This window comes from Enoplosus armatus, chromosome 19 (assembly GCF_043641665.1).
Source record: "Enoplosus armatus isolate fEnoArm2 chromosome 19, fEnoArm2.hap1, whole genome shotgun sequence".
NCBI classification, from domain to species: domain Eukaryota; kingdom Metazoa; phylum Chordata; class Actinopteri; order Centrarchiformes; family Enoplosidae; genus Enoplosus; species Enoplosus armatus.
Window position 1 is genome coordinate 5,551,618 of NC_092198.1, and position 24,085 is coordinate 5,575,702.

General features: G+C 44.3%; 2 protein-coding genes across 10 annotated transcripts in view; one reads left to right on the forward strand and one right to left on the reverse strand.

The window, feature by feature from the left end:
* The window catches only part of cdc42bpab (CDC42 binding protein kinase alpha (DMPK-like) b), a 65,359-nt gene extending 63,702 nt beyond the window's left edge, over positions 1-1,657 (forward strand). For all 9 annotated transcript variants that reach the window (XM_070926415.1, XM_070926412.1, XM_070926413.1 and 6 more), the window contains one exon: positions 327-1,657. In XM_070926415.1, coding sequence (XP_070782516.1) covers positions 327-458 — 132 coding nt within the window. In that variant the 3' untranslated portion in view covers positions 459-1,657. The remainder of the gene's footprint in view (positions 1-326) is intronic.
* Positions 1,658-4,996: 3,339 nt separating this feature from the next.
* On the reverse strand, positions 4,997-22,376 carry fzd3a (frizzled class receptor 3a). The gene is made up of 8 exons (XM_070925524.1): positions 22,176-22,376; positions 11,464-11,660; positions 10,329-10,791; positions 9,930-10,229; positions 9,577-9,828; positions 6,766-6,914; positions 5,359-5,613; positions 4,997-5,255 (listed from the first exon to the last, which is right to left on the reverse strand). The coding sequence occupies exons 1-8, from the start codon at positions 22,374-22,376 to the stop codon at positions 4,997-4,999; spliced, it is 2,076 nt and encodes a 691-aa protein (XP_070781625.1).
* Between the last annotated feature and the right edge of the window lie 1,709 nt (positions 22,377-24,085).

Consider the following 24,085-nt stretch of genomic DNA (forward strand, 5'->3'; position numbering starts at 1 on the left):
CCTTCAGCTGATCATTTCTGGTCAATTGAGCTGTTCATCTGCTGATGATGTGGACTGTAGTGGAAGAGGAGCCGTAAACAGATTAATAACGAGCAGAGAGACTGAGAAGGTGCATGCTCACCGAGCGTAGAGCAGTGAGCCATCATCTGACAGTCCTGCCAGAAGAAGTCATTTAAAAATAAATATATTTTACAGCCCCCAGACAGAAACGTAGTCTCCATTTTCCTGAATTATAAACACTGTAATATTTGTCAGGAGGTACGACTTACATCATCTAATTTGTGCTCTTTTCCCCCCTGTTCCTTCATTTGCTTCCTCTCCTCCAGGACTCGGACTCCCCCCGTCACTCCACGGCCTCCAACAGCTCCACCTTCAGCAGCCCCCCGAGTCCGGCCTCCCCACACAAGACCAAGTCCCTGTCCCTGGAGAGCACAGACCGGATGGGCTGGGACACATGAGCCTCCGGCAGCCTCTCGCCCGCACGACCCCAACCAACCGTTCAACACCGACCGACCGACAGCACAGGACTCCAAACCCCCCTCTTCTTCTTCCTCCTCCGACCGCTTTCTGAATATTCCCCCTCACTGCCCAGAGAACTGCACCTCCTGATGAACAATGTGTCCCACTTCACAGCCTCAGTTTGTCTCTCATCGTACTTCCAAGACGGGGACAGAAACACTAAGAAAGCCGTCTCTCTGAGGGAGAGGTTAGCGGTAGCGTACACGTGGGTGCTGATGTTTGAGGGTGCAAATGTGTGTGTGTGTGTGTGTGTGTGTGTGTGTATTTGAGAGAAGCTGTATGCGCTTGCCAGCGTGTGTGCATGTGTTTATTCAGAAAGGGCATATGATATAGGAATGAAAACCTCCCGTCTCGGCTCTTTTTTTGCTAATCAAAGCGAAGCGTCGACAGCGCTCTGTCCACGGCCCCCGACTCATTCAGAGACTCACAGTGCAACAAAAAGAAGAGGATTCTTACTGAGAGAAAATGATTTGTACTTGTACATAGGACCCTTTTGGGTTTTAGGGGACAATATTTTAATTTATTTATCAATCTTAGACAAGGAAAGGGAGGTTTGCTTCATGGCCTGAATCAGACGGGTGGAGTTTAAACCCCTCCTCTCTTCCCTTGGTTGCTTTCTCTTTGGGTGCTGCGAAAATTTAAAATGTAAAAATAAAAAATAAAAATAAAAAAAGCGAGAAGAAGGAAAGCGGTTTTCCTTTTGCTCATGATACTAAGTGCAGTGACTTTATAATCTTTTTTTTTTATTATTATTATTTTGGATCATCAGCAAAAAGCTACACGCAGCAGTTAACTGCGCCGGCTCGTAACGACATCTTCGCAGCTACTCTCTTCTTCCTCATTGGTCCGGCACGAGTGACATCACCCCAGCAGCCCTGGCCGCGTGTCCTCCCGTTGTAGTGTAGACGTTCCACTTAGCTGTACAACCAAACCGACCAACTCACAGGTTCCCCATCACAATAATGTACATAGGTTCAAAAGTAGAGAGTAATATATGATAAGGAAAATACTATAGAGAACTACACGGGAAAGAAAAATAAATCCTCTTTGACTTTTATTTTCCTTCTCTTTGTTTTGAGTGATTTTGGGGTTGTATTCACACAGAAAGCCATTTTAAACCACTTTCCAGTTTTCTTCTTTTTTTTACCGATTTGATTTTAGGTTTGTTTGTTTTATATTGTATGTATGACACGCATTGTGTTTGTTTTTTCTTCCCCCCCCCCCCCCCCCCCCCCCCCCCCCCCACACTCTGTTTGAGTGAAGAAAACTCATGTATGGATCGACACTACTGCCCGTACTGTAGAGTGAACACGTGCATTTATCACAAACCTCCTATCTCACATGTTATCTACGCACACACACGTACTGAGGTGGTGTTTTTATGCCTTGTCCTGCTCCACCTCCTGACTGTAAAGAGGTGAAGTGGCTCTGATCATTTAATCAACAGTTATCGTGTGTATGTGTGTGTGTGTGTGTCTCTAAATTTGCTGTGGTACCCGGGTGTTAAGATCAGTCCTTCCGCTGAGCTCGATTTAACCAAAACAAATGGAACAAAAAGAGGGAGACTTCGTGACGTTGTTTAGTCTTTTCCGACAGCCTTTGTGTATTCTGAAGAAGGTTTGGTTGATCTGTTCATTACAAAGCGACGTTTGTAAGAGCTCTTGATTAAAGATAAAACACAAAAATGAGAATGTATACACTTACAAGCGGAGAGAAAGTCAGCACTTGGGTTTCCGTTTGTCGCAGATAAAGTAACCTGCTGTTGTTGTCTGTGAAATGAACAGGGCTGGATCTCTAAACCCCCTCCAGGCGGGTTTTCTTTGGCAGGGTGGAAAGGCCTCTGAAAGAGCATTTTGACGGTGTGGCGGCTCCTGGCTGCAGAATAGGGCATTCACAGCCAAAAACCTGTTACCTCTGTTCATCTCCTTCAGTTTACAGACAGATGGAAAGGCATTTTACTCGCTCATGGGGCAGAACTGTAAGGGAACAATGTGCACGGAGCCGAAACTGCCCTGACATTCAACACTAAGCTATACTGTGGTATTTATCTGTAAAGGAGAATGCACAACCTGTACTCTTACACCACTGGCCTGTTGTTGGTGACGGCGCTCTTCAGGATCAGGCTGAATGATTCATGTATCGTACAGTTTATTCCACTTGTCTTGTTTGTTTGAAAAGGAAACACAAGCAAGTACTCTGGTGGTCATTCCTGCCGACCCCCCTGTTGAAACACTACAAAGTCGCTCTAAATAACCCATTCCAAGTGTTTTTTTTGTTTTTGTTTTTTTTAGTATTCCATTTTATATGAAGAGAGAGGGAGCGGTTTGCTGGTTTTATTCCAAACAATCACCTCTTAGAAACTTTTTAAGCTAGTGAGTCTCCTTACTTCCTGCTGGAGTTTATCTGTAGAATGTATTGGGGTGGGGGGGGAGTGGAGCCAGGTGTTTTATTATTGGCCAATATTGTACAGAAACACTGATCCTAGATATCCCAGTTTAAAAAGGAGAGGGGAAGAGAAACTCAGGAAATGTCAGAACCAATGAATCGTTTTCATTTCGATGAAAATGAGTGTGTTTGATGGATGGATGTCAGGAGCGAGCGAGCGAGCGAGGGAGGGAGAGATGGATCTGGCTGTAGCGTACAGTAGATGTGGCCCGGGTGGAGACAGCAGGAGGAAATGGTGGTGCGGACTAGAAAATGTAAAAAGCTGATTTTCAGGGGTGAAGGGTGACAGGTGCTTCGATGGCCGAGGTGCCACAGTGGAAACATTAAAGAAAATCTAAAATAAAAAAATTCAAAACGCCTTTGCATTTCAGTGAGGTCTTATCTACAGTACCTTCTATATTATTTTGCTCTTTCATATCATATTACACTTTGTTTTTTTGTTTTCTAGGATTGCTTTGTAATAATTTGTACAGTTTTGCATGTTATAGATGTAATCATTTTTGTTTTCGGTTTGTTGTTTTACTTGGACTTGCTCCTTTTTTTTTTTTTTTTTTTTTTTTTTGAACGGTTTGGGCGTTTTACTGAGGATAACCCACTACAGGTGATGTAGATTCTTTTTTGCACAAAAAAAATATTTAAGGTGTAAGGTCAAAACAAAAAATAATGTATGGAACTGGCTGCCACACTTATGTGGAGAACTCATTATATTAACCTGACTCCGATGTATTTCAATAAAGCGGAGGGCTGTTACAAATACAACCCCAGTGTGTTGCTGTGTGGTCATTACCTCTCGGTCCATTCTTTAAAAAAAAAAACTTTATTACAAATGAACAACAAAAGTTCAGTTTTTACATTTATACAGTTTTGCCACTAGAGGAAATGTTGGTCTAACATTTTACAGTAGCTATACGAGTAAGGACACATTTCAAAAACGGGACAAACTACTTTTGAATTTGACTCTAATTTAAGGGCCAACTGTCACCTGTTCAAACTGTAAAGGTGTATTCAGACAGAAAGCGTCTCCTTAGCTACGCTAGCAGCTCAGCCTCTGACTGAACTCTGAAGTTTATCCTCTTCATAAACATGAATGAAACTTATTCAACCGTCCAAATTTTTACTTGCGAAAAAGAATTCACTTGGGCGCTCTGTCTGAACACACAGTCATAAGGCAGGAGTTTGGATTCAGCTTTTTAGCCTGTATTTCAGCCCTTGCACTCCGGATGTTTTTCTTCTTATCATTACATACGTCATTACACAGAAGTGTATCTATATATATATATAAAATGAGACAAGGCTTTTGTTAAGTTCAGGAGTCATGTACAGCATTTGTAGAGAGTTCTTCCCAGAGGTGGTTTGTTACTTTTCATGTGGAGTTTCAAATTGGGTTTGAAAAAACTGCCTTTATAAATAAGGTGAAGAGCTGAAGAGGTGCAAAAGAGTTCAAATGTAGCAGGTAAAATAAAAAATACCCTGCTCCCCAGACTAGAAGAGAAAGCTCGTAATGTCTGAACAGGATCTGAATGACGGATGTTAAGAGTCCTTTTATACAAACAAGTAAAAAACAATCCAGTGCAGTCTGTCTGTGTCGGTCACATTTTGTTCTTGGCTCAGTAACAGAGGTCCAACTGTGACCCCTTGTCGTCATTTTCCAGTATTGGCTATCCACAGGACCACAACATCCATCGTACTTTTGTAAACCGGACAAAAATCCTTCTGAACTTCAGTTTTTGGGATCAGCTTGAAGGTCGAGTAAAGCTGAGAGGACATGTTAAGGCATCGATCCACACTCGGTCCTCTTTATTTGGCTGGATGGAGCCCTATTCTAGCTAACGTCGTCAGTAAACTGGAGCATCACTGCGCTTCAGCTCTGAGCTCCCAAATTCAACGGGAGTGGATCCCACAGTGGCTCCTCACACATTCTTTAACTTTCTAGAAAAAAGGAAGAAAAGTCATCTTTCCCACTTTTCACTTCTACCCGTCCTGTCGCATCTTCTTCTGAAGTATCCAGGACAACGAGATCACAGTTCGGTGGTCAGGCCGTAGCTCCGTCCTCCTCCAGGACCCTGTGGATCCCGTTTCCAGGGACAACAAGAGCAGCTTGGGTGGTGCTGCTGAGGTCCCTGACGCTGCTGTGCCGCGATTGGCTCTCTAGTCGCTGGGTGGAGCCGTGCCGCGACAGGCTGTCCAGGCGATTGGTGCTGCAGTGTCTGGACTGCGATTGGTCATTCAGGCGAGGCAGGCTTCCGTAGGGCAGCCGGTCGTCTGCGGCCCGGAAATTGGAGGCTGTGTATCTGTGACGAAGAAAGACAACAAGCATCAGGAGCGGGACTTTGTGTGAATGCAGCGTACAAAGACAAAACAGCACCGTGGCTACATCTGAGAGACAACACCCACCTGCCGTCTCGGGAGCGGTGCAAGCTGCCGTGGTAGCTGCTCATCTTGGAGCGTGCGCTGCGGACCGAGCCGGCCCGGCTGGTGCTGGCGCTGGGCGGCTCATCTAACATGGCCAGGTGGGTAGACGAGGCGTGGGTGGAGGTCCCCTGGGTGGACGTGCCCCGTGACTTCCTCACGATGGGCGTGTTGGGGTCCCTGAGGAGCAGCTGGGCGAAGTCGGGCTCCTGGAGGACCTGTCGGCTCTCGTTGACCATCCTGCTGCAGTGGGGGAGGGGAGAGGGCAGGGATGGTGTGGAGGAGGAGGAGAGTGGAGGCAGGGAGGGCAGGGAGAGACGCAGGAGGGAGGGGAGGGAGAGGGGGAAGGTAGAGGGGTGGTGGGTGTGGTAGAAGAGGATGGAGGAGTGTGTGGAGCAGGCGGTGGGAGAGGGGGTTAATGCTCTGAGTTTGGAGGGGAGGTGAGTGAGTGCAGAGAAGGGCCTGTGTTCACCACCAAGCCACACACACACACAAACACACAAACACACAAACACACACAGCGCTACAACTATACTCATGTCAACACACACACCTTAAGACTTCTTTAACTGTGAAAAGACTCAGCATCAGTGTGAAGAAGCACAGTGGACAGCAGTATCATATTTGTCTCCTCATTGGTCGGTGCTTAAAGACATTTCATTACATTTTAACTGAATAGATTATTAACAGCAGATTTCATGACGTCATATAAAAAGGCGATAAAGTCTGGTTTTACAAAAAAGCCCGAAACCTACAACTGTAGGTAACTGTAAGTGTTGATCTGAGAGAGCTGGTTTATTATCTGTGTAAATGTACTGTACAGTATGTGATGTGTGTTAGCTAACAGCTGACTCTTTATATTCACTGTTGCATTTCCTGTCTATACCTGTAGAGAGAGTTTTGGAGGAATTTGATAGCAGCGTTGTTGAATCTGTTTGCTTGCTAGCCGTCTGTGTCGGGACATTGCCCGTAACTGTTACCATCGGCAGGACCCGCCATTAATGGTAAATAATCAAAATGGATTCAGTGGCACACACAGCACGACATAAAATAACTCAATAAAAAAATCAATACACTGTGGAGGCAGTTGTTGTTTTGATGTTGGACACTCTTCTTTTTTTCTTGCTATAAGCTGGTTAACATTGTTTTGTCATTCCCGACAGCATCCCAACCTTATCACTTCAAAGAAATTAGATGCTTTGCATTCTGCTTGAAAAAGAATACTGAAGAAAAAAATAGTGGGGCAAAACTTATGTAAGAAACCTTTTAAAGATGTTTTAAAGACAGTTTGCCACTAAAATATTTAGCATCGTATATTTAAAAGCAGTTTCTGTAGAGCTGTGTGTACAGCGCAGCGATAGGAAACACCATCAGTGTGTATAAAGTACGTACTCTTTGCGTCTCTTGCCGTGGAAGAAGCTGGCCCACTCGAAGCAGGTCTTCTTACTGCCCACCCAGAACACAGAGGGGATTCCTACGATCAGCATCATCAGGTACTTGATCAGGAACAAGGCCAGGTCAGGGCGACTGGTACTCTCCACCTGTAGGACACACACACGCAGAGAGAGAGAGGATGTGGTTATTGTTTGAGATGTCTACATTTGTGTGTGTGTGACTGAGACAGCTGAGTGTGTGTGGAGGGAAGCTTCAGGGGAGGGGCCGACTTATGGTGGGTTGCGTGGCGATCTCAACCTACCTCCAAACCTAATGTCAAAGTTACAATCTCTCACATTTGTACCCAGAAATATACAAACATGCACGTGAATATGCCGTTTTCTGTTAGTAACCAAACTGTAGCTGAGAAAACACAGCAGACGCCGTGTCTGCTGCACTGCAGGGCTTTACACAGTGATGGACTTCCACGGAGTCCTGCATGTAAACATCAGTATCTCATTAAGTGTGTTCATTCATTCCCTGTGTGTATACTCTATATCATCACTGACAGCTTTGCTGGAGGCATAAACACCACAGCAGCCAACACACTGTCATCAATCTCTGACATGACAGCTGATAATGAATGTTCCTCCTCATCTACTGTGCATTAGCATGAAAAGAAAGCATATTATTTATGTGCTTATCGCTTCTCTCTTTCATGGTCATTTCCTGGTATTAGGAAGAATATCATAACAGCAGATTTGAGGTATCTGTATGTTTCTGACACAAAATACTCACCGTTTTTTTTTTTACATGGAGAAAAACCTAACAAATCTGATTTTTATCTAATGGCTGATAATATTTGTGGTAATGAGTGAGTGTAAGATTGAGATTATTGTCACATTATAAGTCACTGTGGATAAAAAAAAAGGTATTAAATATGTTGAATAGAAGACGACAGAGCAGGACGAGTCACCACACAGATGCTTTCTGCCATAGCAACAGCACTACAACCACAGAAACACTATCTCCCACCCTCTCCCTGTCATATGCACACACACACACACGCACTCATGCAGTTACACACAGATGTAGTCATGATGGCCTCATTAGGAGTGGGCCAGGCGGAGAGCCCCCAAGGCTCAGCCATCCACAGATACGCTCATTACAGCGGAGCGATGAGAGACTGAATGACTACGACCAACATCCTCGTTACTGACTGGGAGACAGAAGTTCAGCAGCTTACGGCTCCGATATCCAGTAACTAAAAGTAGTCGTAAGACTGAAAACACAGCCTTCGTCTCCTTTGACCAATCTCATGTGGCGTGAGTCAAGTATCACTCTGACTGTGTGCGTGTGCTGTGGAGAGGAAGAGTCGAGCATCACTCAGGAGCTGTTCAGCAGAGTGGAGGTCCGAGCCTCAGGCAGGGCTTTTAAGATAAATATAGTAAGGCACTTTGAGTCTAAGCTACCTATTGATGCACGTTATTGACTTAGTCTGTGTGCGAATGCATGCTATACATGTGTGTGCTTTCATGAACATAGTGGGGTTGGGGGGGGGGGGGGGGGAGTTGAATCTTTATGTGATTTTACACCTTGAAGCATCTCTTCAGTACACTGCTGTATAGTGTGTGATAACAGCACAGCACTCAGCTCAGATCTGCTATAACTATGATGTGCAGCTCGACCTCACTGACCCCGTCCTCTCCAGCAGAAACACACACACACACAGGATTACTGCACTGCTCGCTCACACAATGCAGTGTTTACGTGACAGATTAAGAGCACGACTCTTTCGTCTCATGCCTCTCTTCCCACAGCTGTAACTCTATATCATCAGTTCTGCAACTCTCAGGTTGCCGACTATTTCCTGTCGTTTGTACAGGTGAGATGAGTTCACCAGAGTCCAGGGCTGCAGAGAAATGAAACCAGATGTCATCATCCATTCTACTATTGGTTTAAACGGGGGCAGTTAAATAAAAGTGAGATCCAGATTAAGATACTAACTAAAGTAAAACAAAATACCGAATACAACACAATACTGAATGAGGTAGGACTTGGACTAAAAACAACACACACACACAAGCTAATACTCTGCACCGCTGCACACTTGCAGAGTGAGCTGTTTGAATTATTAACAGCTCCATCAGGTGAGATGCAGAGTGTGTACTGATGCTGGAGGCTGCTGCAGCTCTGTGAAGCCACTGACGTGAGTTATAATTATCTCACTACGAGTGTGTGTGTGTGTGTGCACACTTTGGTCTGTGTTGAAATGCACACAGTATCCAGCCATGTTCAGGACACACACTGTGACTGAGTGTCCCGCTCTCTGACGTCTCTGTATGCAAACACATCTGGCAGTTATTAGCCATCTCCCAGCTGTTGCCTCCTGCTTCCTTGTTGTACATTTAATGAGCAGCAACATCAAACAGTGATGAACATCAATGAATAAATGCATCAGTATCTCAGCTACTGTCAGTACCTAGTGACTCCATATGTGTTTCTTAAGTAGTAGTGAGGGTTCATCTGGGTTTTCACTTGTCCTCCTTCACTACACTGTGTATTTGTGTTGAAGAAGAAGGTAAGATCTGACAACAGCACCAGATGACAGCAAATATGCATGCAGACACGCTTAGCTATTATTAGCCTGTGACAAAGAAACTACAAATATGTATTGAAGTACAAACATTCTCTGCTTTGTGCCTTAAGCAGATTTCATGAAAACCTCAACGTGGAGGGACCAAACTATACTGGGAATTATTAGTCAAAACCAGTACATGCTGCAAATGATTCATGATTAATGTCAACATACAGAGTCAGGTATATTACCTGGTAGGGGCAGGGGATGTGGTAGTCTCTGCACTTCTCCTGGACCCAGGTCGTCTCCCAGATGGATCGGTAGCTGTTCTCATAAAGGTAGCAAGCCAGGACGGCCAGCAGAGGGACCAGGTAGAGCACGGAGAACACGGCGATGCGGATCATGAACTTCACCAGTTTCTCCTGGTTCTCCTTCTCCAGAGGAATCTCCATGCGGACTCGGTTTAGCGCAGCTATGCCTGCCAGCAGCAGCGCCACACCAACCTGGGACCATGTGAGAGAGGGGCGGGGTTATGGTTTTTAGTTGTTCTGTGTAACGGTGAAAACATGACAGTCTGTATGTTTTTACAGTATCTCTGGCTCACCACTACATCCAGTCCCAGTGGGGCCAGCAGGAACCAACGCAGGGCCGTCAAGTTGTACAGCCCAACGAAGCAAACGCCACTGACGCTGTCTCCCTCTATCTTGTTCATGGCGAGCAGGGTAACTGTGAGGACACCGGGGATGCCCCAGGCGCAGGCGTGGAAGAGGAGGGCCTTCTTCTCTATTGCCTCGCTGCCCCACTTGGGAACGGCAGCCAGGAACCAGGTGATGGTCAGGATGACCCACCAGACGCTGCCGGCCATGGTGAAGAAATAAAGCACCATGAAGAGAAGAGTGCAAGCCTGGGATGGAGGGAGAACGTACAGGTGGAGGATCAATACCAATAACTAGGCAACACAAAACCAGCAAAAAAACACACAGTCAAGGAAAGACTTTCTTACCTTGTTATGGGAGCCTTGGGTCACTGTTGAGGCCCTAAACCTCCCAGGACTCGCTGCGTTACAGGAAACCTTGTCCTCCAATAGGAACCCCAGGAAAAACACCAGGGACACCATCATGTAGCACACAGCATAGAATATGATTGGGCGCTCTGGGTAGCGGAAGCGCGACACATCGATGAGGAAAGTCAGGAAGGTGAAGAGGGTGGCGGACAGGCAGACGATGGACACCACCCCAATGAAGTAGCGGGCGAACGCCAGTTCCTCGCGTGTGAAGTACATGTTGGGACAAGGGGGGGAGCAGTCGCGGACCCCCATGAAGGAGTAGCCAAGCTCGGGGTCGATTTTCAGCTCTCTTGGACACCAGAAGCCGTAGTCCCGCTGGACGGAAACGGGGGTTTCGGTCGTGTCCGAGCTGGACAGGAGGTCTACGGGACGGGGGTAGGGCTCGTCACAGTCTGGGAACCTGGTGGGAGATTGGGGTAATTTCAGCTCTCAAGGCTTTAACAACAGATTACTTGAACTGCCATTTTTATGTCTCTGCCAAACACCTTCAAAAGCTCTTTTTAAGATTGATGAACACAGTTTTATACCTTCCAGGCAGCTGGCAGGTCATATCAGTGCAGCATAAAGGAGAAGAAACTCAACTTGCAGAGACTTGAAACGTGTATGAGACTGATAATCCGTTCGTGTGAGCATTTACTGTCTTTATTTTCAAAGTTACATTATCACTGCGTTGTCAAGCAGCTGAATACACCTCCTTACTGACTCAATAACTATACTACTCCCCTCCCTCTCATTCCCACTGGATCAGGGACATGATGCTGTTTGAAACTGGAAACAAATGAGTTACACCACTCAAAAATCAGTAAGTTTTACAAAATGTAGAGCTCTTTTTTTTAAACTTTTTTTTGGTACGGCAAGTCTGTGTCGGCTGTGTCTGTGTTGCTGCTGATGTCTGTAATTTGATGTGTGGTTGACCGATTCATTTATCTGGCTGCTTTTTACATGCTCGCTGGTCTGCTGCTGCACCGTTACTCCTCTCACAGAAAGGAAAATCTGCCTAAATGACTGATGCAGCAGGGTCGTTACCGCTCACATAAATCCAAAGGAAAAGACTGATCACTGTTGTACCAACCTGTTGCAGTCCATCTCCTGCGGCCAGCTGACACCAAACATGTCCATCAGTTTGTAGCAGTCGCTCTTGGCCTGCAAACAGAGGCGGCGGCAGGGCAGAGTCATCCGCCCGTACTCGGTACACACAGGCGCGTAGAGCGCGCACAGGAACATCCTGAGCTCTGAAGAGCACTGCAGGTTCACCATGGGATGGAACGGCTGCAGGGACAGACAGAGAGACAGCGTTTTAAAAAAAACACACCACAAAATAATGAAACTCAACACAGCCAGAGAGTTGCTCTTCAACAACTTCACAATGAGAGGCACAAAGAGATCAGTGGAGCATGTCTCTGACGGAATCCATAAAAACAACTCTGGCCTGTTTCCTAATAATCCCCCTCCACCCCCTGAGCCCCCCTCTTCCTCCATCTCCCCTCTGTTCCTTCCCTCCAACCTCCAGATTTGGGGAGCACAACAAGCTGGGCAACCCCCACCACACACACACACACACACACACACACAGGGCTGCTCCTGACAGGGCCTTTGTGTTACAGGGAGGACCACGCTGTGACTGACTGACACTCTGTGGTAACGTGCATACACTCACTCATCAGCCAAAGTACCAACGGAAGTATATTATTTACATGCTAACACACCCACGTACCAGCAACAATAATGGTCTCACATATAGACTGAGCCAAGAGGCGTTGTGAGTGCAGGAAGCATCTGCGGGGCATGGTGTTAATATGCAAATTCCTAGAGGAGCGTGTGTGTGTGTGTGTGAGAGTGTGTGTAATTGAGTGAGTGGGAAAGCCTATATACAAATCTATGTGTCCAAGAGCCAATGGTTTCTGTATGCATGGATTTGCATATACCTCTGTGTTTCTGTGTGTTACAGAAAGGCCTCCAGCCACACCCAAGTCAGTCAGACACATGCTGCCCGCCCTCCCCCCAAAATTTAAAGACAGAGGTCTGTATGACAGACAGGGACAGGGAGGGGGGAGAGAGGGGTGGGGTGAGGAGAGGACAGGCAGGGGGCAATTTGTCTCTGTGTTTGTTAGAGGGGTGGATATTAAGGAGGACATGTTAAACAGTTTGTTCTGCTTCTTCTGTGTATATTAAACAGAGAGAAGGATATGCACACTGTCCACTGGTGTTTGTTGAAGAAAGTATGCTGGATAGATATATATATATATATATATATATATATATATATATAAAGCCTGGTCAAACTGTATATTTTTCATGAGAGATACGGTTGAATTAAAGAGGCCATCCTGCCACAATCAAAAGCTGCTACACTGACAGAGTGAAAGGAGGAGCAGCTGGGGTTGACTGTTACACCGAGTAGTTCATACAACAGCATATAAAGCTCCGTTTACACAGATCAGTGAGTCTTATATTATTATTATTTTCTGACGCAGATGTACGCATAAAAACACATTACAACACATCTGAGTCACATACCCAGAAATCTCTAGATTGGATTTTTATTTTTTTAATTGAAACCTGAAAATTAGAGGCTACTGTTATATAACCGATCATTTAGACCGAACGTGGATATTTGGATGAAAACAGATGAAACACAACTCATTCCCTTTAATCCTATTCCTAATCTAGCTCAGAATGCAGCAATAAATCATGTTAGAGAACCAGTGACGCAGGATTTTGCTCTGATCCTCTCAATTGTTTGATACCTTAACTGCAATCAGATTTGAGCAGACTATTGTAATGTGTTCCAACCATATGTCTACACAATCGGTACATGTTTCTACTCCTGACAGCATGTTTGCCTGCCACCCACATTAGATGTCATTATGTAAAAAGGATTATAATGGGTGTTAGGCTTGGCCCTTAAAGCACAAAGCAGCCACATCCACGCAGCCTTTGTCATCGCCTCGTTCATATCACCTTTCTAACAAGACGACATTAAGCTACTGTGGAGGAGACGGAAAGCAATCAGACTGGTTAGTCACTTCCACTGGGAGGGATGAGGGATGAGGGATGGATGGGTGATGGTGAGGATTTATGTTCACACGCAGAATCCATAACGTGAGCTTTAACTCTGCAGAGTATTCATATGCACTCTAAAATGCAGAGGATCAATTTAGGTGACTTACACGCCTGTCATAACTGAGATCAATCAACCGGTCGATCGTGTAATTTCTGTACAAATGGAGTCATCACGTTTCATTGAGCACCACAGTACGATGACACAATAACACAAGCACTCGTAGAATGCTATGAGCCAGTTATCTAAGAACTGCTGCTGAGTGATCCACCTTGAAATGGGTCTATTACTGCAGATGTGTGTCATCAATCAAGCTGTAATGTCTTCCAATAGTGTAGGCAGCCTGCACAGAATCTAACCTTTAAGTCTTACATTAAAGTTTTCTCATCCTGGCCTGTCAGATTTATCCCAAAAATCCAACTTTAAAGCTTATTATTTTCCCAATTAACCCCAACAAATTGTTATATATTAGATATTCAGTGTGTACCAATGTCTCAAAACCCTTTTCCTCTCTAGCTGACTTCTTACAGCTTTAATCAATTATTCAGGCTGCCAGTAACAATTATTTTTAACAATTATATTATAAATTAATATTCATGTTAAATATCAGAAAGTAGTGAAAAATATCCAAGCTGACATATTCAAATATCTTGTTTTGTCCGATCAACAGTCCAAAACTCAAAAATATTCAGTATCAATATAATAGAGAAAATCAAGAAAACCAGCCAGTATTCACATTTAAGAAGCTAAGAAACAGTAAAGTGTGGGCATTTTTGCTTTAAATATGACAAGCAAAATGCTGTCAATCAACCCAACCAATCTATTAATCGGCTAATCGTAAAATAATCCATATAATGACCTGAACCCCAACTGAAACCCCAATTTAAAAGTAAGCAGACATGACAGAACTGTGGACACACATTGACAGAGCTGTGTAATAGGATCCTGTGAATTTACATCTATTATGAAAAGACAAAATTCACAATAATGACTTGTCTTTAAATGAAATACTTGAAAGAGATAGATCACATTACAGCTACAGTAAGGCACTACGGGGTCAAAGAAACTGGAGTATGTTGTTCGACAATCTCTGGAGAAATAACACAGAAAAGCAGAAAATCCTGAATTTCAGCCCACCCTGCCAGTCCTGGGAAATAATGTAATGCTACTGAACTGGTGATCCTCCCTGTGACTCCCTTTGCTTTTTGTTGCCAGTGTGCGGTCCTGTGACGTCTATTACTTCATCAGTGGCGCCCTGTCAGCGTTGGCTAACCACTCAAACATGATCTAATGCAGCTAAAGTGAGCTTGCATCTTCGCTCCTCCACTCCGTTTTGATTCCCGCAGGCTACTGACGTGCTCCACAGAACACAATGTGCAACACTGTACTGTACTACGAGCCGAGATGCCATGGGAAACGGTTGAATAAATATATAGGCTACGAGGAGTGATGATATACTAGCGGAAAAAAACTTCACTTCATATTCCTCCCTCTTCCTATTATGCCTCCTATTTTTCTATTTTTATACTCCTCCATCATCCACCCCTCTCCTACCCTTCTTACCCCTCCTCCACCTCTTCAGTATCTCCATTCAGCCATTTTGTAACAGTCAAACCATCATGTGAGCCTGTTTGGGCAGGACCAAACTGGTGGTGGATGGGACATATGACTGGTCACAGTTTTACCCACACAGTCAACAGCTCAAACAACTCCAAACACCAACATCTCGAGGCCCCGAGGAGCCTCTACACTCTCCATGGGGATATGATGTTACGCTGGAAACAGCTGGTGAACCGCTGGTCCGATGAATGGCCAGGGGTTTGTCATGGCGCTTTCCACCCCAGAGCCAGCCGTGTTAAGGAGAGTCAAGTGTGTAATACACAACTCTGTGGAATGGTGCAGGCCTGGAGGGGGGGGGTGGTATGCTAATGTAATTTCAGTTTCAATCCCGCTGCTACAGTCATTACGTATTCATGAGAGTTTGTTAGGGGATTTTTGATCTCTGAAAATGTGGAAATAGCGGGCCCGCACACAGTCAGATAGAAAAGAAGTGGATTCTGGGATTCTAAAATGCAATTTATTAAACGTTTTTGAATTCAATATTATCTCGAATTTATATCACAATGAATTGTCTATGGGAATGCTTTAAAAAATATCATTAAACAACACAAAAGTCAAGAGATGGAGAAGACGAAACCGAAGAAAAACCAACATGGCCCAAGTCAGACCCTGGACCCAGAGAACCTGGTGGGAGACACTGACTTTAAGCTAACTGGTAGGTTGAACGTCTTGTCGGAAGAATAGTCATTCGTTGTCGTAGCTATTCTTTGATTAAATCATATTGGACTCAGATTAAGGATTCAGTCAATTTAAGTCAGTAAGAGATCCACAATTTTGGCAATTTTATACATTTTGTTAATCATCCTGCCATAAAATGAAACTACTGAATTTCATTTCTAAAATTTCAAGCAGACATCATTAGTCCTTTTTCACAGAAGACATTTTAACTTGTCATAGTGGCAAAAGATTACAGGTATTAATAATATCACATTCCCACAGATGTAAATCATCTTTTATTAAATGGCAAATATCAGCTATGTTCTGAGACTGAAAACTACTAGTCTCAGTGTATAGACTTGTGAAAAAACTGGGGAATATTATTTTAAATGATAATATTTCAAATGACCCTGTTTGTTTACTTTACATGCGATTTTGCATATTTCTGCATATTTTTGTCTAATCTCCAGACTGTCAGCCTTTGAAGGAATAAGAAAAACAGCCTTGACCTTAGTTTCACCTCCATACATTTCGGAGATTATCCAGCTTGTTTTGAATCAGATCAAGATTGCCGTGATATTAAATATTAATACGGCCTAGTCCAATGAAGTGCATCCGAGGGTGGCTGTATGTACCTTCCTAATGCTAAAGTAATTCGTTTTTAATGAGGGCTCCGAGTCAGCTGCTAAGATGCTGTGACTGATGAATTGCTGACAAAGAAGCCCACCGTGGCCAACTGGTCTGTGTTGATTTGCGCTTTTATAAATACCTCCCCGTCACCTCTCTTCCCGTCACCTCCCCCTCCCTCCTTCAGCCCCTTTTCCTCCTGCATTTTCTCTCCCCCCTTTATCCTCCTTTCTCCTCTGCTGCCATTCCAATTCTCCAAATTTCCATGCTCGGCGCCATGGTGACGAGTGATGCATCACCAGGGAGGAGGAGGAGGAGGAGGATGAGGAGGAGGAGGAAGAGGGAGGAGAGCAGGGTTCGAGGAGGTCAGGGTGCGGGGCGGAGGGGACCACCTCCCGGGAGGCAAGAAAGCCTCTGCTCCCTTTGTTAACAGCACAATTGGGACTGTTTCCTGGGCAACGGGTGAGCCCTGCGTAGGGGGAGGGGGAGGACAAAAGAGATGGGTGAGGGGGGGTTGAGAGAGTGGGGGAGAGAGAGAGGAGGGATGGGTCGATCCGAGTCAGCCGTGTCATTCACAACTAAGAAATGCTGACAATGTGTAATGTCCGTGTACACACACACACACACACACTCTCTCTCTCTCTCTCTCTCTCTCTCTCTCTCTCACAGAAGGGTTGTTGTGGACCAGCGACTTGCTCTCTGGATGTGCTTCTCTTTCAGTCCACTGCCAATAAACACGGTGTTGGACATTAAATAAAACAAGAGGCTCTTTTAAAGCCTGGGTCACGCTGGGTAGGATTTATCAGACCATGTAGTGTCTGTGTGTGTGTGTGTGTGTGTGTGTGTGTGTGTGTGTGTGTGTGTGTGTGTGTGTGTTTAGCTGGGATACATCTTTACTAGCTAACACGATAAGCATGTTAATGTACCTTTTAGTTCACTGCAGCACATTTTAACAAACAGATTCTGCAGCCATCAGAGAGCTTTATCAGCATTTTACAGAAACTCTCTCTCTCTCTCACACACACACACACACACACACACACACACACCTCACCTCTCCTTTACAAATCCATTCACACAGCCTGGGTGGAGTATCTGGGTTATTCTACGCAGCAGCTGTAACATGACACAGTTTGTCTGAATGTGTTGTAAACCTGAGACAAGAGGCTGATTTAACGACCTGAAAGGAGGAGGAAATGAGTGGAAGTGGGACTGAGCAGATTAAAAACAGACCACTGATTAGTCTCTGTGTCACTGCACACCCGTCACACAAAACAAAACGCGACAAATACCACGAAAAAGCTGAAATCAAGATGACCAAGAAAAGACTTGAATGAATGTCTTGAATGAATGTCAAATTACTACCGAGGATGGGCTTTGTGCCTACACAGGCAGAACAACCTGGTCACAAAATAAGACATATCATTGTCACTGAATTTCCACCAAGACAACATTCGCCTTTTCTTTTTTTATCGTGCAGTCATTAAAAATGATTTGCTGGCTTGGCTTTGGCTTCATGTAAACAAACCCCTCTTATAAATCTAATTGAATTAACATCTTCAGTTGGCCTGGGCCCTCGCTTCTCCCATCTGGCCTTGACGAAACGTTCAAGCACTCCCTGTTCTCATTACTTTTACCATAAACAGTCACGTGCCTCCAACCTGAAAATCACTTCCATCAACCAGTCTCTCCTCCTCATGAGGGCATCACTTCTTTGTCCTGCTAAATACCTGAGAAGCCTACCAGATGAGAAAAAGGAGCCATTTTTCCTTTTAACATAGGTATTGTAAGATATCTGCATTTTAAGATTTAGTATCTCATTCTGTTCTTTGTAGCAGGATATGTAAATCCAGTAAATTTGCATTGGTAGTGTGGTTAGCAGCGCATTTCTCATACAGCCAACAGTTATCTGTCAACACATAAAGCGCCATCCTTAGATGTAAAACAATATTGTAAACATCACTACACGGTAGTTGTTAGAAATATTATTTCCCAAAAAGACAAAGTAACGGGACGGTTTATAAAAATATCATGAGAGTTTCCCTCTACTTTACATCAAAAAAATCCTTAAAGGATGTGTAGCGGAGAAGTACCTCCATTAAAGAAAGAGCAGTCTTGATATCATACTGTACATCATCACCAAATGCCATCTGCTTCGGATGCCAAGGACAGTTTCTAATGGATTTACTGCGATGAACCCACGCGGCTTTACATTCATCCTGTAGCTACAGTGAGTATCTATCTCCAAAAAAGGGGATTTCAGCGCGTTTCTTTTTTGTCTTTTTATAATGCCAGTCAAATCCGCCACGCTCCCACTTATCTCATGTGAGAGTGGCATAGTATCATTGTGGCACAGAAATAGCCGATTCCCAGCCCTGAGGCCGCTGTCCCACTTCAGCTGCGAGGTCATTCAGCGGTCAGCGATGACTGACTGAGCGAGGATAAACACCAAAACAGAAAATCCTGATTTTAGAAATCATCTTGTTTGTCTCGTTTCCTGTTCAGACAGCCATAAAATATGTATTTGGGCAATAAAGTAAAAAAAAAACCTGTCTTTTGTCTGTGTGTAAATCCAGTCTGCTAATGTGGTTTGCGGCTCATTTCCCATACACCACAGTGTGCGCCAGCCTCAGATGAAATATGGTAAAGTGAACATCACTAGTACCATAGTTTTAAAACGTTAATATTACCGATATATCGCACAAGATAAAGCAACAGGGAAGTTATTAACGATATCATGATAAATTGCGCTCACTTTCCCAAAAAACAAAAACCTTGAAAAGACCTTGAAAAGCGAGACAAGAAAAAAAGAAATCGAGAAAGACCATTTCAGGGGGTTTGGACAAAAACTGCAAGAACGGCAGGCGTTGGTTCTCATCCAACTCCCAGTTTCTCCACGGTGCAAGGCATTCATCATCATTATCATGGCTATTCAGCGGACCTAATTCCCTTTAAAATCAACTGTCAATTCTCATTTGGCTGCCCTCAACATCTTATAGGCTTTGAATTCTCCCATGAGCTGGATCTGGGGCGAGTTATCTGGAAAACAAGAGCCAAACAGAGGCGTAGTCTCCCTTATTTGGAACCTATTGGGTTACCGTGTGTTTTCCAAACCCAACGAACATTTCTGAGCACTAAAAGAGACTTAATTGTGGATCCATGACCAATCAAAGTGAACACCGTCTAAACCAGGAGTGCCTCTCTCTCTGTTCCCTTCAACCCACACACTGTGGCATTTGGTGTAAAAAGCTAACCTGGCCTCAGAACAACACAGCACTGAGTTATAACAGAAACCACATACATCTATCTGCTTTACACATTAAAATTCAAAGCATCAAAAATCACTATGTGAAGATCTTAGGAAACAAAAAACATGGCAGAGTGACTAAACCCAGAAGATGAGAGTGAATTTTTCAACAATGACAAGAAAGGACACAGCGCGAGTGTTAGCAGGCAGGCGAGGCGGGAGAGGTGGGAGTGTTTGCATCTTTTGCATCCAAATGCGAGTGCAGCTGTGATGTGGTTCGATGTGATGCGATGCTGTGTGCTCCCACAGTCGGGCATGTTCAGAGGTTACATAACCCGGGATTTCCATGGCACACAACTCCTCCCGCCCTCCATCTCTCTCGCACTCAAAAGAGTCTACGCTGAGTACAGCGAAGTGGAGCAGGCACAGATGGTCGGCAGGGCTCCACTCATGGACATCATTGCGGCGCCGGGCAGGGCGGGGTGGGTGTCGAGGGGTAAAAGTGATAGAGGGCAGGGGAGCCAATGGGACATGACGCAGAGAATGGATAGACTGAGGGAAATATAGATGGATGGACTAATATACACACACACACACACACACACACAGATAGGCAGATAGGTTCAGTCAACAGAGCATCCAGTCTAATGTTTTGGTGCAGTTGGGCCAGTAATTGCTCGATAGATTGAGCTTCCAGAGGGATCAGCCTACATAAAGGATGGGATTAACTTAACGAGGTGATGCATCTGCTCCATGATTGTGTTTAAATGCCTAACTCACCATTTCAAAAGAGGATAGCACAGCCACAACAGTCAGATGTTGCGGCTGGTAAATCTATAGATAATCTAAGGGGTGGAAACAATAAAACATGGATTTAACATTAGAATCTGAGCTTTAATCCAGCTGAACCAAACAGAGAACAGTTTGGCATCTTCACTCCCAGACTTGACTAACTCAAAAGCCTGTTATGTAAAATGGCTTTGGTGCAAAACAAATGATGTGAAGAGTCCCTACATGTTGTGATGAAATCGCTGTCTGTCAACATGCCAGATGTGCAGCCAAAAACCATTTTAGGACAACACACCCTGTTAAATCAGTGGCGTTTAATAATGCACTGTTCTCATGGCCCCCAGGGACAAGTATTAAAACTTAATTTTCTGCTTAATGTTTTGGTAATACACTCCCAGTCCCTGGAGCTAAAGGAGCCAAATTAAAAGTAGGCTAGCACTTTGATATTACCAACTCTCAGCACATACCCAGTTAGCCGTGGTGATAACTATCTAGGCTACTGATGTCCATGGGGCAGGCAGTGCAGCAGACACACACTGAACCACTTATCAACATGTGAGGAAGACTAATTATATCACACACCCCTGTCCTGACCTGACAATACATACATGTAAATAGGAATGCTGTCTGTGTGCCTCACTCTTGTTTGTAAAAAATATGTGTGTCAATTTCACTTCACAACAGACAAAAAAAGATTGAAATGACCAGAAAATGCTCAGAAAAGGTTAGAGACAGGAACAAAGTGGGAGGGATATCAAAAACAAAAATTAAAAGTACATGATTTTCCATATAAACCTTGATATCTCCGGAAGATGAATTTTTGAGGCACTTTTGAACAAAACCCAATACGTTTTTGACCATCTTCTAAGACAACGGTGATACGGACATTTCCTAAATGTATGCCAGGTGAAAGCCCATTTTATACAGGCCCTTACCTGTTTGTATTCCCAAAAATCTAAGTAAGCTAAAATCAATATCCAGCAGAAAATTTACTCTTTAATCCGATACGAATTAGTTGTGTTCAATTCAAGGTTCATGATCCATATCAGGGAGTTGTGAAACATTGTCCATCACAATTTCTCAGAACCCAAGGTGACATATTCAAATGTCAATCCAAAGATATTTTATTCTATTCTATTCTATTATTATAATAATATTTGTCAATTCATCTTTTGTCTATGAACTGACCGATTGATTGATTGGCTAATAGTTTCAGCTCTAGAAAGAACCAGGGGAAAATGCTCAGAAAAGGTCAGCGTCAGGAAGAAAGAGAATAAAACATAAAAGGTCACAGTGTAAAATATAAGATGTAATATGCTATTTTCCATATAAACCTTGCTCGGTTTTGAGGGGGATATACAGACAACTGCTACACAACTGGCTAGCACTTCTGAATGACACACAGCACATTGTGAATAAGAGAAAAGAATTGCTCAAAACAGAATGGACCTGAAATCCTCTCTGCCTTTAACCATATATCACTCAAATATAAAACTCACTCAAATTCTTTTTTTAACCATTAGTATGATAAAAGGCCTAATGTTTCCCAGATATTCCCCTTCCACGGAATAGGTGTGGCAGATCACAAAGCTGCTATGTTTCAGTGAGTCCTGCTATGGTCTCAATGGTCTGTTATAGTATTTCAAAAGGTTCCGTGGAACAAAAATATCAGCACAATATATCCGCAAATATCTGTACTCTCCCTCCCAACCTCATTTTGGAGTAACACAAACTGGAGCGTTAAAGCTTATCACATCTTTCACATGTCAGCGGTGTACTGTACCTCCATGGCGAGGGCGGCAGTCTGCTGGTCGTAATGGTTCAGTATGTTGGGCATGAAGGTGGAGTTGTAGGGCAGCCCCTGGCACATGCGCAGGGTGATGGGCTCACAGGTGAACATGCTGTGACTCCCTGCCGCCGCATCCATGGGGATGGCTACGCACGCTGTCAACATGGACACCGACAGCACCCACAGGAGATCCATGACTGGTCCGTACAGTAGGAAAGAAGAAAGACCCAGGGGGCGGCTGGTTAGGAAAGAGGGGTTGAGCCACGTCAGCATCTGGCTCACTCACCAGGAAAGTGAAAACGCAAGGCTTAAGGAGCGTCCAGGACTGTCTGGTAGTCTCCTCTTCAGCTCACAGGGAAACAGCCTGGGAGCGTAATCCGACAAGGCCATGGCTGAAGCTGGCTGCATCCATCACTGAGGGGATTCCAGTCAGCAGCAGCGTGTCACAAGACCTCCATCACCTGAGAGATGCTGTGGTCCTTTAAGATGCTGCTGCTGTGACCGAACGGCTCACACTCCTCCCTCTCCTGCCTCGACGGATGGCGATGACGCTTCGGAGAAAATATCGATGACAACCACTGACAAAGATGATGTTCGGCTTGCAATCTGAAAAAATAAAACACACAATTTTAAAACATACATTTGGTATCAGGACACCAGTAGCAGGTTACTAATCTCTAGTATGTCTTGAAAATGGCAATCCAGGTTTTTAAAAAAAAAATGAAAATTAGACTAATTACAGACACACAAAAGACTGTTTCAAGAGGGTTGGTAATTGCTTTTCAGGTCACTAACTGTGGTGGGCGGGTTGTAGATGAATGATGAACATTATCATACAGCCAATATATCATGCTAGAGACTAAGAATAACAGCAAAACATTCACATACAGGGCAAATATCAGAGTCATTACTATATTTAAACGTTTACGTGGGTATTTACATCTTTTTTTATGGCAGTTTATTGAAGAGACTTCTTATAATTTGAGGCATGTTAATATTTCTGGTAACCTTTTGGTGTAATTTTAGTGGTGAAACCTTAATTTGTAAATGAACTACAGTTCAGAAACAGTTAATGCGATTATTTCAGCCTCTTTTTTTTTCCAATTTAGCCATTTATTTTCACAACGGAAATTGATACATTCACAAGACGGCACACACCCATAATAACCCAATACCTTTCTATTCACTGACACGCAAAACACAAATAATACTTTATTTTTACACCTGTGTCTACCTGTCTAAATGTCAAACAAGCCCCGCTGTCTTTTAAAGGTTTAAAAAGGTAAATGCGACATTAGAGCGTCCGTTAGCCTACCTGAGCGTCAGTGTTAACGGGCTCCTCCTATAGCTCCTAGCAGGGAATTCAGAAATTAATTGCTCCTCTTAAATGTGAGTGTAGCTAACTAACGTAACCGGGTCGCGGTTGTGCGTTTGTCTCTGCCCCGCCGCAAGTGACTCACTACAGAAACATGGCTGGATAAAAAACAGATAGAAATGTCAAGCAACGCAGCCGGAGACAAAAGATGACGGTTAGTTCATCCTAAATGGTAGTAACCGTGGCATATGTAGCCTGGGCGCCGGTGTTATAATTCACCGCACCGAGCCGGGCGGCAACGGTAGGGATCGTTCAAGAGGAACACTCCGGTTATAACGTTGCAGCTATGTAAGCTAACCTGGTTAATTTAAGGCAACTTTACCTGAATGTTGTGCCGAAAATTCACGTGTAGTGACGGGGTCTCCGCCGCTCCTCGAGTTGGTAACAATGAGTGAGTGTCCCTCTACCAAGCACCCTCCTGTCCTCCTCCTCCTCTGTCCTCCTCCTCCTCCTCCTCCCCCCTTCCGTGTCCCTCCTCTCTGCCGAGCGTCAAGGGCGCAAGTTTTTAAAAATGGCTTCCAGTCAAAAC

Bases quoted from the DNA above. Each gene is read 5' to 3' on its own strand.
- fzd3a (XM_070925524.1), bottom strand. From the start codon at position 22,376: ATGGATCTCCTGTGGGTGCTGTCGGTGTCCATGTTGACAGCGTGCGTA. The intron at 10,792-11,463 runs GTTGGTACAACA...ATCTCCCACCAG, and splicing joins CAGGAGATGGACTGCAACAG to GTTCCCAGACTGTGACGAGC. The intron at 9,829-9,929 runs GTGAGCCAGAGA...ACATGGTCCCAG, and splicing joins CACTGGGACTGGATGTAGTG to GTTGGTGTGGCGCTGCTGCT.